Source organism: Apodemus sylvaticus, chromosome 5 (genome assembly GCF_947179515.1).
Source record: "Apodemus sylvaticus chromosome 5, mApoSyl1.1, whole genome shotgun sequence".
Lineage (NCBI taxonomy): Eukaryota > Metazoa > Chordata > Mammalia > Rodentia > Muridae > Apodemus > Apodemus sylvaticus.
This window is the reverse complement of record NC_067476.1, coordinates 24,517,474-24,532,493: the sequence shown is the minus strand read 5'-3', so window position 1 is coordinate 24,532,493 and position 15,020 is coordinate 24,517,474. Positions and strand designations below refer to the sequence as shown.

Below are 15,020 nucleotides of genomic sequence, written 5' to 3'. Positions count from 1 at the left end.
GTAGACCAGGCTGGCCTCGGACTTAGAAATTCACTGGCCTCTGCCTCCCAAGTGCTGGGAATAAAGGCATGTGCCACCACCACCTGAGCAGAATTTTTGTAAAAGATGATGTGTAAAAGAGAAGGCAGATAGAAGAAAGATAATTATGAAACTAAAGAGAAGAGAAGAGAAGAGAAGAGAAGAGAAGAGAAGAGAAGAGAAGAGAAGAGAAGAGAAGAGAAGAGAAGAGAAGAGAAAATAGCTCTGTGGGCATGGGCGTTTGCTACTGTTTGGAGAGGGATCAAATGGAGCTGTGTATAAGGCGTGGAGGGGCCCGGAAAGGAAGCTGCCATGTCCAGAGTGCTGGAATTTATCCTGATATGATAACTTCCATCTCACATTTGTAGTTTTGAGAGACTATTTGTGGTTTATGGAGAATCATGGGAACATGCTGTATAGCAGGCTAGTGTAACAAGCAGTTTGAGGGATGGCATGATTTTTCTGGTGTAAAACTTTTTCTTGATTCATAAATATCCTATTTAAAAATACCATCAAATTGAATTCAATAGATTTAATTCATTATTAATATTGTGTGTGTGTGTGTGTGTGTGTGTGTGTGTGAATTGTAGTTTATTTGTCTGTATTTATCCATTTGTTCGTTTGGCTTTATGTGCATGCCTGTGGATACTATCTGGACTGCTGTTTACTTATCTCTTGAGCCAGGATCTCTTATTGAACCCTGCACTTGCCACTTGGCTCTGCTGCCTGCCCAGTAAGCTAAAGAGATTTGCCTATCTTCACCCTGCTAAGCTCTAGAATATTGCCAAGTTTATCGTTTGAATTTCAAGAAACTAATAGTAGCAAATAGTTGAAAGAGAATCAGTGAAATTAAACCATGGAACCTCTCATCAAAAAAAATTACAATTATAATTTTCTATTTAACATAGAATATAACTTTGTAAGAATGTCAGTAAATAAGATTTTATATGTATATATTTAATTATTTGTTACAGGGTATATGTTTGCATTTTAAACTTATAATCAAGACTTTTCATTAATTCAAATCATGAAACAAGGGAATGGTGTTTTTAAGTATAATGTTAAATTTCAAATCAAGAACGAATAAACTTATTTGTAAGAGATAATTAAAATCACATGTGGATATAAAATTGTTAGTTTGCAAAACTATGCACTTAAGAGATCATTGCAATGTATAATTGGAAAAACAAAATAAAAAATAGATTTAAACTGTCTCACAAACAGCAAGGCATGTAAGATTTCTGTTCTATTCTGCTTCCTATTGCTGTGATAAAACACTGACTGAAAGTAACTTGAGGGAAGAAAGGACTTATTGGTCCATCACCGAGGGAAACCCAGGCAGGAGCTTAAAGGAGAGACCAGGGAGCATTGATGCTTCCTGGCTTGCTTCCTCTGGCTTGCACAGCTACCTCTTTGGTCCAGCCCAGGCTCATCTGCCTGTGAATGGTACTGCTCTTAGTGAGCTCAGCCCATCTACATCAATTAGCGATCCAGAAAATGCTCCACAGATATGTGCAGTTCTTCAATTAAAATTCTCTTCTCAGGTGTGTCAAGGTGACAAATAACCCAGGATACCTTCTTAATGATTTTAATTAATAAATCCTTAAATAGGAACTAAAGTCAGATATGAAGAAATAAGAATAATGATAGAACACTTGGGATATAAAATATTATATATTTTATATATTATATAGCACTATCTTTTAAATGTTATACCTGAAGTCATTTCTGTTTAAGTACATACATTAAATTGGTATATATTAGTAATATTGGTATGTATGTATCATAAGCAAATAGTGCAATAAAATTTCTTGTTAGACATTATTTGCAATTTAAACTAATACCAAGGAAATGGATTCATTCATATTAGCCAAACTTTCAATAATTTTATGCAGACTATTTTTAGTGCTTATAGTTTTTAGATTGCTAAGTAATTTTATATTTTATATAAATTACATTTCAGTCTTCAGAGGTTAAATTGTAATGGGAGGGGCTAGTATGAAGAAGAAGGATCAGTGAGAAGGATCAACAAAAGTAGATTCATAGCTGTATTCAAAACAACTTTTTACTGGAGTTTGTTAATCTCTGTACCCACCCCTCCTTCCCTACCCCAGCTTGTACATCAGTTAAATACATCACATTATTTTTCTAGCAAAATCTATTATTCATGTTCAGCTTTAGTGTGTTTTGTTTTGTTAATGGAATCATTTCTGGCATGTTTCAATGCAGAAATCTTTTTCTTGTTTTTTACTGTTTAAGGGATATTTCAACAACTGGGGTTTCCCTGACGAATCATGGGAAGTGGGTGGGAGTTCATAGTAACCTTTCTCAGCACTGCCCTATTTTCTCTGCTGGGCTATAGGTTATTTTTAAAATAGACCCTGAGTGTGATCGAGCCTTCGGTGGAAAATCAAGCAAGGAAGAGAAAGGGTCAGGAAAAGAAACTCCTGGTAAACATCTGAACTTTTGGGGAAGGTCTACTCAAATTAGATTTTCTGTAACTTAAACCTGAGATCAGTGATTTTTTTTTTTTTTCCTCTAAAGATAAACTATCCAGATATTGTATATAAGCAAATAGAAAATATATTTTCAGCAATTAAGTTTTAAGGCAAACCATGTATAGATTAATTGTGGAATCAATTTCTCATGTATGTGGAATTAAAACTATTTAAACTATCTTCCTACAACTAGGTGTCTGTGGAATATCTTAATATAACAATTGTTTTGATTTTAAAATTATCTCTGGGTATTTGTTTGGAAAATTTTTGAATATTATTGATAGTTGTATTTGCATTGTATATGACTACTAATTCTGGTTTCTTATGTGTTTTAGTTTTTAAAAACTAACAATACATTTATTCATTCAGGGAATGAATGTCATGCTCAACTTTCCTTCTCTTTACTGTTAGAAATTTTACAGCTACAACAGTAGAATTTTTACAGTTACAACAAATCATAACTACTAGAAAATGTAGTTCACCTTGAAAATGATCATGGCTCAAGGAAGAAAGAAATTAGGTCAAGCTTAAAATAGATGCAGGTGCAGTGGCAAAAACTTTTAATAAAAATTTAAAATATTCTTAGCACTAGATTCAAGCTACTTTTGTTCCCTGTTGTTAATGCAGTATTAGGTTGTAATTGAAATGATGTTAATGGTGCTTTTCATGTTGGCCAAGATAATTGAATGAAATTGTTTTGCAGTTTTCACTTCGCAATTTCCTTTTCAGTTTCAGGTAAATTTCTGGTAATTCTTAAATACATTTGTTCATTCTTTGGTGAATTTTAGAAATAGCATTTATATGATAAAATTTTTTGTTGTATTACTTTGGCTCATTTTATGTGTAAAATTTAACGTTCAACAATTAGCCATTTTCATGAATTCATATTGGTAATGAATTAAATGTTCATAAAAGCTTTAAAGGTATAGTAGATTTTCTTTACTGCTGTCACTGGAGAATAAAATATGCTAAATAAATGAATTTTCTTTAATTAAAGCTTTCTTAAATTTAAGTAGAAAACTGTAAAAGTTGCTAAACATTTGATCTGAAATATTTTATACATTCTTTTAGGGAGGCAAGGAGTGGCCGGCATTCTTTTCTTTATGCCATTTAATATTGAGTGTCATATGGAGAAGCTATATATTTATTGTCTGGCATTCATTCTCCAACATAAATATATCAGTTTTTTTCTTATAGCTGTTACCAGATTTAAGGAAGGAAGTGTTTATTTTGGTTTGAAGTTTAAAAAGAAATATACACATCATGATGGGGAAGATATTGAGCCGTGCTGTGAATGCACCTTTCTCTGGTCCCTGACTGGAGGGACAGTCTTTTCACACTCCACTGTAAACCCTTCCTCATTTTGCTTGCTTCTTATTAGCTGTTTGGTCATGATGATGATAAAAATAATTGCTAGAGAAAACTGCCACCTAAAACTTGACCTGTTGTTGTGATGGGCTTGACCATGTGCTAAGAGGTCAGTGGAATGTGGGAGAGTTTGAGCTCTCCTAGACTGATGTAAGAGACCTGAGCCATTCTAAAGAGAATTTGGAAGACCAGAAAATCCAGACAGAAATGCAGATTTCGGAGGCTCAGCTCATGGACTTTCAGACAGAAACAAGGACTTATTGGGAACTGTGTTAGAGGCTTTAGTGTTACATTCTGGCTAGAAACAGGTTTCTTTCTTCAGAAGTTCTGAGAAATTGGGTAGCTGGATTTAAAAGTAATTCACTAGCTTGTTGGGCAAAGGAAATGTCAAGACAGTAGATAGCATTCTTGCTGTGTCAGGGTTAACATTTCCTGCCCTTAGCCAGTCCTGCAACAGAAAGAACAACAAGTAGAACAGAAAGTCGTGGTAAAGTACAGTATTACAGGAAATAGTGTAAACACAGTCCAAAGCTGCAGACCAGGATGGTATGGAGAAAGTAGCTGTGATTGTTAAAGAAATTAACATCACTAAAAAGAATTGGCAAACTATATTTGGAGACAATAGGAAATGTGCCCTGAAGGCAGTGTCCCACTCATCAGTGAGCCTGTGACAATGCAAATTCATCTGAAGAAGAGCCTGGATGAAATGCTGCCTTAGGGGTTTCCTGTGGATATTAACTACCTAGAGAATTACTTTCTCAGATTTATTCTAGAGGGTCACTGCATCTTTGGTCCAATGGGATCATATCCAGCTGACAGTAGAACTTGGCAATGCTCCCTATCTGATACTGGTATTTCTGACAGATAGATGGAAAAGCAAAGGAGTCACAGAAGCTTGAATTAAAGTTCCCCAAAGCCACTGAGGACAGGCAGTGTGGGAATCAGACCCCCCTGCTCTGAGTCCATAAGAATGAAGCTATGGAAGTGAAACTCAAGTGACCCCAGAAACCGCAAGATGTTAGAGAACACAGCATGGACATCCAGTATGGAAAGCTGTAGAACGGAGTCTGACCAAGAATCTTTATGTGAAGCAGGCAGCAGGGCTTCTCAATGCTGGGAGAGGCTTCATGGTCTTTCACGAGTCTCTAAGGACAGCTCTGTAGCTACAGGATTTGGTGCTCGCTGTGATGGTTTTCAGCGTGTGCTGGTACAGCCTTTCTTTCTTGTCCTCTCATTTCTCCTGTTAGGAATGTGAATGTTTATTTATTAAATGTGAATGTCATTTTCATTAGAATCAAATCTCTCTCTCTCTTTCTCTCTCTCTCTCTCTGTGTGTGTGTGTATGTGTGTGTGTGTGTACATGGTGTGTGCACGCGTGTGCACATTCATGAGTGAATGATATTTAAGAGAGTGCCTTGAATCTCAAAAATATTTCCAATTTTGAATAGCAGTAAAATTGTATATAACTCACAAATTCTTTAGAGATAGACTAAATGCACTTTGAATTATGAGACAAAATATCACACTTTAGATATTGAGGTAGAATGTTGTGATTTAAAGTTGGGGTGTCAAATTAATGGGGGGGCGCTAATCTTTATAGTCACCTAGACTAGATATATAATCATGGGACACTGCTGACTGTGTCTGTGTGGTTTTTCCAGAGAGAGGTTTAAGTGAGGGAAGACTCACTCCTGACAGTGTCACAACATCCTGTAGGCTGAGATCATAGACCTGAATTGAATATAAAGGAAAATCAAAGGCAAGTCGCATGCCTGCTCCTCTCAGTGCTCCCTGGCCGCACACACAGGCTCACATAGGCTCGGCACCATCTTCTCACAGGCTCGCCATTTTAACCATCTGCTGTCAGAGAGGCCCTGTCCTTGATTTAGAATTAGAGCTTTAAAGTCAAAGGCCTTTTTTTAACTGCTACTTTCTACTACTGTCTCCTTCCTAGCCCCAGCTAGTGCTCTGAAAATGCCTGTATAGGCTGCCTGCTTGTGAACCTCCATTAGATGAGGGTTCTCTCCATTAGATGAGAACCTGTAGGGTTCTCTGACTGCTATTAAAATGCATAAAAGTGCATGCCTTTATATTTTACAAATAGTGTTATACCAGCAAAGTAGATGGTTTGTGCTTCATGTTTACTTATTTCAAGGAGTGTTTTCTAAAGCAAAAACAAAGCACAGTGAAAATATTTAAACCATTCCTTAATGCGCTTTATTGACATTTGGTTTGAATCTTTTATATAAAAATCAGTTTCTCTATTTTGTTTGTATCTGTTGGAAATCGTCTTTTTTCCAGGTTGTTCTTCAAGAAGAGTACAGGGAAGAATACATTTTTTTCTTGCCACAAAAGTTCCAGTAGAAGTAGTGTGGGTGCTGCCAGGATATGTCTGTTTCCATAAAACAAGCAGAACAAATTCCATGAATCAAAGCCACTAAGTATAGTTTTCAGAGATGGTAGGACATAGTTATTTTCCCTAGAAAAATATCCCAAATGTAGGCACACCCATTGGTCACAAGAAAAATGTTCAAATAAATGCTGCTTCAAACCTGTACACTTTCCTTTTATGGAACTATTAAAGGGATAGGAATTGCTATGGCTATAATCTTTGTTCATTTTTCTTTCTATTTTTGATCTCCCATGTGCTTTGTTTTTAGCTTTGTTCCCTGGGTTTGAGTCTCTAGCAGCATGTACCTGACCTATCTCTAGGATGACTGATGGCTTGCTGATAAACTTGTGGGATTCAAACTCATATGAAACATTTGTTAAATCAATATGTGGCATACTTTTGATTAATTGTAGAATGTGGCAAAATGATGTAGATCTAGAAAGCAGTATATTTTTAAACTGCTTTTTACCTGTATTACTTGAAACCTTTAATACTCCTTTCTTTGTCTTTCAAATATTTTCAGGGTGCTTTTGTCAACATCATTTTAAGGATTAATCACTTCCAAGTACTAAGTTTATGTGAGAATATGCTGAATGCTTGGTTATAAAAGCAAAGCAGGAAGGAGAACCCCATAGTCTGAATAGCTAAGCCCTATGCCTCCTTCTTACCTCCAAACTGCTGGGTTGCGGAATTTCTCTTTGAAATGCCAGCTACGGATGAGAAATGGATTCGATTTCAAACTCACCTGCACATTCACTTTCCTTTCTGTCCTTCATAGGAGACTTTGGTTGGAAATTACTGAATTTAAAACTCAGGTATATTCATTGATACAGATTCTCGTTAGATAGTGGGCTAAAGAGCTAATTCTTTGGTAAACTGCTGTTTTTCCTTTTACTCTAGTTTTATCTTTATGACATGCCTCTTAGTCTGGGACTGTTACCTTAATTTTATAGATGAGTCTTTCCGCATAAGGTAACTTACCAATATCATACAGCTAGAAAGTAAACAGAGTCAAATTTGTCTGTGTCAGAGTCAAACTTAATCTTCCTTTGCATGTAAGTGAATTAATCAATCTTTTCCCCCTCCCCTCCCCTTCACTTCCATGTGTGTGTGCATACCTGATGCACACACATATACACTCACCAGGTTTTGCTCTCTTCACATTCTCATTGGAAGTTCTACACATAAATTTTTTTTTTTTTTTAGTTTAGCTATCAATTTGAGAAACATACTTTTGCTTTGAAGTACACATTATGTAGGCCTTCCTTTGAACAAAATTAAGCAATTTTATCAGTAAAGAACATTATTGAGTCATTGAGATTATGGATTCATGTAACATTATTTTAAAAAGCTATATACTATTTAATGAGTATTATTTACTTCATAAAAAAAATTTAGACACCTGGAATATTTTTTCTAACAATATAGCATCCATGTACTGATTGATGTTCCCCCTTTATCATAGAAAAATACATATAATTTAAAATGTATATAGTTTCAATATTTATACATATTTTTATTTTATTTTATATATTAACAAATATTATTAAAGTGAAAAGTTGCTTGATAACCACTCTTTTTGAATGGAATTTTACCATAGCTTAAGAACTCTGCCATTATTAGTTGATTCTCCTAATGGTTTAAAAAAAGGAGTAGAAACCTTCCTGACTTACAGATATAATACCTTTATCACAAATTTTTGGTCTTCCCAAAGAGGGTAGAATATTGAAATTACACAGTGGTAGATTAATTAATCAATGTATGTATACTATGGCTCAGAAAACTATATCCTAATGTTTTTAATGCTAGAAATTTGACTTTTTGATACAAATGTACTTTGTATTATATATAGACTTATTGGGAAAAGTGATAATAGAGTTTATGGACAGGAAAGAACCTTAAAAATGAGGCTGAGTCTGGGGCATCATGACTTCAAGGCCAGACATTTCTATGTTATGAGATCCTATTTTAAAAATGTAAAATAAAAAATTCAACTTTGAACTGTAACAAGTTCAAAGACTATAAAAGTTATGATCAAATAGGATCAAAGATCACTGAGTCATGCTGAGCACTGAACTAGCCTGTAAGGGTCTCTCCCCTCATGGGAAAGAAGTCTATGCTTCTGGGTAGGACAGCAAATTAAGAGTCATAGTCAAAATAATCCTAGGACCAAAGAAGACAAAATTAATAAAAATAAAGTGTCTATTTCTTATTAACATAATTACTGTAATTATATTTATTCATTCATGATTTCAGCCCATAAGTAAGTGTTTAGTTTTTTTAAATAGGGTACATACTTTTGTCCTTTTGGTTGTAAGCTTTTAATGACTGAGCTGTCTTTCAAGCCTCGAGGATGATTAATTTTTTTAAAATTACATATATCAAAATGTTTGTGCTTTCTCAGTTTTTAATATATGTGTATATATGTATATGCATATATAAATAAAATTTATTTATTTTCTTCAGTCTGAAGGTGTGAACAAGCCAATGAGTATTGTCATCATTGAGGCATTTTATGGCGGCTCCCATCGACAGCTGGTCGAGCTGCTCCAAGAGGAATTGGAGGACTGTGTGCTGTACACTCTTCCTGCAAAGAAGTGGCACTGGAGAGCACGCACAGCAGCCCTGCACTTCTCCCAGAGCATAGCCCCCAGTGAGCACTACAGGTAACAGAGGCTTTGCTTTGCTCCTAAACTACCGTCAGGGTGTTCTCTCCTGATCCATGCCTTCTGGAATTTCTCCCTGGACTGTAAAGAAAGAACTTTATAAGATGTAGAAAAATTTGAAAAGGAAGTACTGATTGCATTTTTAGGAGGAAAACAGGTAATCTAGAACACCTTTGATGTTGTTTGTTTTCTTTTTTATATTTGACAATTTAGTATATGTATGCAGTATATTGTGATTATACCCTCCTTCCTCCATTACCCTGTTTCCTATAGTCTTCCTGATTGTGACGTAGTGGAAAGGTGTCTGATAGTGGCTCCCATATCTGATGTTCTTACTTGTCTGCACTCCTCACTGCAGGATTGCATTGGGTCAGTTGTGATGAGGATTACCTGGGTGATATGAGTAGAACTGAAGCAAGCATAGGTTGTTGGGGAAAGGGTGTTTTACAAGCAGTAGTGTGTATCTTAGTTCCTGGTAGCAGACCCACCTGCTGCTTTCACAGTGAACCAGCTGTAAGAAAGACAGAAGCTTGTGATTTAAATGTATGTTCTTGCTAGCACTAACTTGAGGGATTTAGAAAGTAAGTTAGTTTGTACATGAAAATCATATATTGTCTGTAAAAATTCAGATTCTCAAACATGATTATAGTAAGCATCTTAGACACAAGAATAGCCATTTCTTAAAGCTATTAAGTTCTGTGTTTGGTTTTTAAGGATATGAAAATTTTTCACTTATGTAAAGTAAGCTGGTTACTTTTCCCACTATTCTAGTAGTTTTTTAATATGAGAAAAGAATGCAGCTTTTGATAGAGGACAGCGCGAACTGCTGGGCTGGGGGACAGAAGCAGAAGATGGGCAGGGCAGAGGGGCCGGGTGGAGCTAGATGCGGGGATGTGGGACTGCTTATACTGTACATTTGCTGCCATGCCTTTATTATTGAACCCAAGCAGGATCCCCAAAAGCTCCTGCAATAAACTTTTAAGATCATGAAACATAATTTTCATTCCCAACTTTGTTCGATGAAGAAAGATTAACAGTACTAACAAGGCACACTTTTAGATATTTCAAGACAGGTTTAATTGAGGAAGGACGACTCATCCTGAACAAGGGTGGCATCAAGCACTGTGATAGGGACCCAGAGTAAATAAAAATGGAGAGAGGGAAAGCCAAGAAAGATGCTGATGCTCCGTCTCTCGGTTCCTGTTCAGCATCGTGGACCCAACACAGCTCCTAGGCTTGGCCATGCCAGCCTGTTCTGTGAACTGGGAATCCAAAGGAACCCTTCCTTTCTGAAGTTGACTTCTGTCAAGCATTTGGTCACAGTGATTGGAAAAGTAACTAATAAAACAGCACATGAAACTTGTATTAAAATACTATGTTACTACATTAGTAACATAGTAACATTAGTAGTTCATGTTTTTTATCTATATGTTAAAAAAGACAAAATGAATGATAGTTTTGAAAATAGACAAAACTATAATTATAATGAGAGATGTTAATACCTTTGCAGAGAAATAAAGAATAAGAAGATAAGAAGAATGATGACAGAGAGGGAAGGAACACTGGTTGTCCCTTTTATCTGTAGTATACTTTTTAGGCATTGTAACATCTTATTTGACTAGGTTTCATTATGACATTTTATCTGAAAGACATTATATACTTTGTATATACAGTTCTCCCCTGACCATTTATTATTCCCATGCTAACTCCAGCTGATGTGCTTCCATCTCCCTGTGTATATCCCAAAATGTCACCAGTTATTTATCTAGTTGCCTTTATGAAATTAGACTGTGCTTCAGAAACAGTTAATCCATTTTCTAGATCCTTTTTATTGGAAATCCTTAATATTTCTTGTTATTGAGTAAACACAGAGAATCAGTTGGACTTTACAAAGCACTGAGATAATTTCAGAGATAAAGGGTGTTTTAGGAAACTATGTCACTATACTGTGCAAATTGAAACTCTCATCTGGACCCTGTCAATCTCTCATGAGCCTCTTGTGATGATTCTAGTCTTCAGTCCTCACTCTTGTCCTGCACATCACAACTAAAGTCAAACTTTTAAGCATGAAGCAGCTCTTTTCTTTAATAATATAATATAAAAAGTGAATACATCCTTTCATAGAAAACATTCCAGAAGAAATTTACTTAAATTTCATTTGTTGTGGTAACAGAGGTTGACCAACTTGAACTGTAAGCAACATTCAGTAGATTTGACAAAGGAAGGGTAAATGGAAAGTGGGAGGGTCTGTAGCTTCAGAGTACACAAGAGACTCATTCAGATCTGAGTAAATCCTTCAAGAGCAAATGGAGACATATTTTCTTTGACTAAAACCTTAGGCAAGAGAAGAAAAGGCTTTCTCAAAAAGCAGAAGTTGAAAATAAAGTCTTATATTTCCTAAATGTATTCATTCTATGGTATAAAGACTAATGGTGATGAAGAAATTCACCATATAAAAATAGAGTAGAAGTACCCTAAAGTTGCTCTAAAAGCTTCAATATTATGTAAAAATCAAAAGATACTTATATAGTAAAATTATTGTATTTTGCATTCATTGGGAGATTCTTACTCTTTTATTCAATTTATTTAAAATAATGCTTTTTCTCCTTTCTGTAATGGTAAATTAAAAACCCATTTGTTTTTAAAATGTGATTTTCAATTTTTAAATATTGAAAACAGCAGATTTACAATAGAGGTCTTTAAAACAGAGACTATTATAAATAATATCCTACATTGATAAGAATCAACACCTAGGTGTAGAATCTTACCTGTAATACTTTATTTTAAAATAAGCAAGATATTAAAAACATTTACTTAAAATTACACTATAATGTTTTAACTCCTTGGAAACTGTAACTTCACAGTATATACTGCTAAATGGATAACCCATTTTTTTTTTAATTCTGCTTACAGATTGTGGGCAGAAGAAACTACAAAGTCTAGAATAAGAAAACTTCTGCCACCTAAACAGAATATTTTACTTCTTAAGTGAATTGACACAGAAAATAGAAATAAGTGGAAAATGTGAACCCTGGAGGCCATGCTGTAGAGGACAAAGGACAGGCTTAGGTTCTGGTTTTGCACCATAGGAGGAACAACAATAAGAACCACCCAGTACCCCAGAGCTCCCAGGGACTAAACCACCAACCAAAGAGGAGTACACATGGAGGGACCCATGGCTCCAAATGCATATGCAGCAGAGGATGGCCTTGTTGGATATCAAAGGGAGGAGAGGCCCTTAGTCCTGAGAAGTCTCAATAGGGGAATGCCAGGGCAAGGAAGCAGCAGGGGGAGGGGAGATAGGTTAGGGAGTTTTGGGGGTGGGGGGACTAGGAAAGGAGACAACATTTGAAATGTACATAAAGAATATATCTAATTAAAGAGAAAAAAGATAGGAAAAGAGGGAGGGAGAAGGGAGGTGTGTGTGTATGTGTGTGCTTGTGTGTGTGTGCTTGTGTGTGTGTATGTGTGTGTGTGTGTGTGTGTGTGTGTGAGAGAGAGAGAGAGAGAGAGAGAGAGAGAGAGAGGAGGTTTTTAACTATCTAAAATGTTTTTAATGATTCAGGAATATTTGATAGCTTTATATTTTTTCTCTCAGTTTTATTCTGGGCTTTATTATGACAAAGACCATATTTGTTATGTTTACATTTTAGCCATACTAATATAAATATACTGTCTATCAGGTTAAATACTTGCATAGTAAATATGACTGGATCAGTGAATGAATAGATTTTGAAACAGGGGAGTTGATGTTGGTGTTCTGAATTTTGTATCTATGTTGTGTTTTCTTCTTTCTTTCTCACTTCCTTTCTCTCTTTCCTTTCTCTCCCCCCCTCCCTTCCTTCCTTCCTTCCTTCCTTCCTTCCCTTGTCCCTTCTTCCCCTTTCCTTCTATTTAGTGAGTGATTCTGGTTGATAAAACCTAATGGGGTGGTCGTCTCATACCAGTTATCAGTTACATGGTCATCTCCTAGGTTTTTGTGGATTTTAACAAGTTTAGACTTACTATGTAATATTGAGACTTTAATAAAAGTGAAACTAGCTTTTGCTGGCAGAAATACTATAGTCAAACATGGAACTGCTGCACAGTAACACAAAAAGGACAACTGTTGATATAGGCTGAGTTGGAGACCAATAATGGAAGAAATGATGATCAGATGCTTAGCATCCTCAGTAGTAATGGGATTTCTGAATGAGAGGAATGACAGATGGGATAGAACTAGGGAAAGACAAACCTGACAAGTGAAATTCACTGTTGTGCTTCATTGGTTAGGAATTTCTTATCTCCAAGCCAAAGTGAAACTTAGTGTTTTGCATTAAACAGTTTGAGATATAAGTTAGTCAGTGTCATGTAAATAACAATGAAAATATTTTATTGCCTATAATGTTTTAAACTTAAGTAAGATGAATTGTAGATTATTTTCACTAATTACATTGGTTCATAAGTTTGCTTTGACAGTATTTTAAGGTACTCTATGGACCTAAATGTAGTACAACTTTCCTTTAAAAAAATTAATGCAATCTTGACTCCTCCTATTTAAATAAAATATTGTGCTAACATACATATATAGTCAATAATGATAAATTATTTGGTATTAAAGTCTCAAATTTATCATCTTCCAAAGCTAGTCATTAAATGTGCCTTAGAATTCATATATTGTATTATTTCCTTCATAGCCGGTTGATTGAGCAAATGTGGGATGTACTTAGAAGACAGTGCAGAGAAAATAGTTCTTCCTCAGTGGCCTGGAATAGCAGGGACACATTTAATAAAAGCATATTACACAAGACACTTATAATAAGAGTCTGAGTAAGAAGGGTGGCTTAGAGACTCAACTTCCTATTGATAGAGATTCCTTTCCCTCTTTCCCTCAATTTCTTCTTCATACCCTGTTTTCTTTTCAGTAGGTATTTCTTGGGTGACATTCAATTGTCAGACTTTCTTTTTTTCCTTTTTTTAATTGAATATTTTCTTTATTTACATTTCAGATGTTAGCCTCTTTCCCAGTATTCCCTCCTTCTCTGGAAACTTCCTATCTCCCCTCCCCCTGCTTCTATGAGAATATTCCTCCAACTCTCTACCCACTCCCGCTTCTTCACCCTATCATTGCCTACACCGGGGCATTGAGCCTTCACCAGACCAAGGGCCTCCTCTCCCATTCATGCTTGACAAGGCCATCCTCTGCTACATGGGCAACTGGAGCCATGGCTCTCTCTTTGGTTGGTGGTTTCGTCCCTGGGGCTCTGGGGGCATCTAGTTGGTTGAATTTGTTGTTCTTCCTATGGGGTTGTAAACCCCTTTAGCTCCTTCAGTCCTTTCTCTAGTTCCTCTATTGGGGACTCTGTGCTCAATCCAATGGTTGGCTATGAGCATCTGCCTCTTTATTTATTAGGCTCTGCATACTCTCAGCTGACATCTAAGCTATATCAGGATCCTTTCAGTAAGCATTTGTTGGCATCCACAATAGTGTCTAGATTTGGTGACTATATGTGGGATGGATCCCCAGGCATGGCAGTATCTGGATGACCTTTCCTTCAGTCTCTGCTCTACACTTTATCTCCATATTTGCTCCCTTGAGTATTTTGCTACCCTGCTCAGAAGGACCAAAGCACCCACACATTGGTCTTCTTTCTACTTGAGCTTCATGTAGTCTGTGAATTGTATCTTGGGTATTCAGAGCGTTTGGGCTAATATCCAATTATCAGTGAGTGCCTACCATGTTTGTTCTTTTGTGATTGGGTTACCTCACTCAGGATGACACTTCTAGTTCTATCCATTTATCTAAGAATTTCATGAATTCAGTTCTTAATAGCTGAGCAGTACTCCATTGTGTAAATGTACATTTTCTCTATCCATTCCTCTGTTGAAGGATATCTCGGTTCTTTCCAGATTCTGACTATTATTAATAAGACTGCTATGAACATAGTGGAGAATGTGTGTCCTTGTGGAGAATCTTTTGGGTGCATGCCCAGGAGTGGTATAGCTGGGTCCTCAGGTAATTCTATGTCCAATTTTCTGAGGAACCACCAGAGAGATTTTCAAGGAGGTTATACCAGCTTGCTATCCTACCAGCAATGG

General features: G+C 36.1%; 1 protein-coding gene across 5 annotated transcripts in view; it reads left to right on the top strand.

Annotated features, from left to right (window-relative positions):
* The window catches only part of Gtdc1 (glycosyltransferase like domain containing 1), a 390,109-nt gene that overhangs the window by 137,292 nt on the left and 237,797 nt on the right, over positions 1-15,020 (top strand). For 3 of the 5 annotated variants that reach the window (XM_052182443.1, XM_052182440.1, XM_052182439.1), the window contains one exon: positions 8,743-8,942. In XM_052182443.1, coding sequence (XP_052038403.1) covers positions 8,764-8,942 — 179 coding nt within the window. In that variant the 5' untranslated portion in view covers positions 8,743-8,763. Of the gene's footprint in view, positions 1-2,369; positions 2,469-6,996; positions 7,092-8,742; positions 8,943-15,020 lie in introns of those variants that run through there. The other 2 variants (XM_052182441.1, XM_052182438.1) reach the window with 2 other exon arrangements.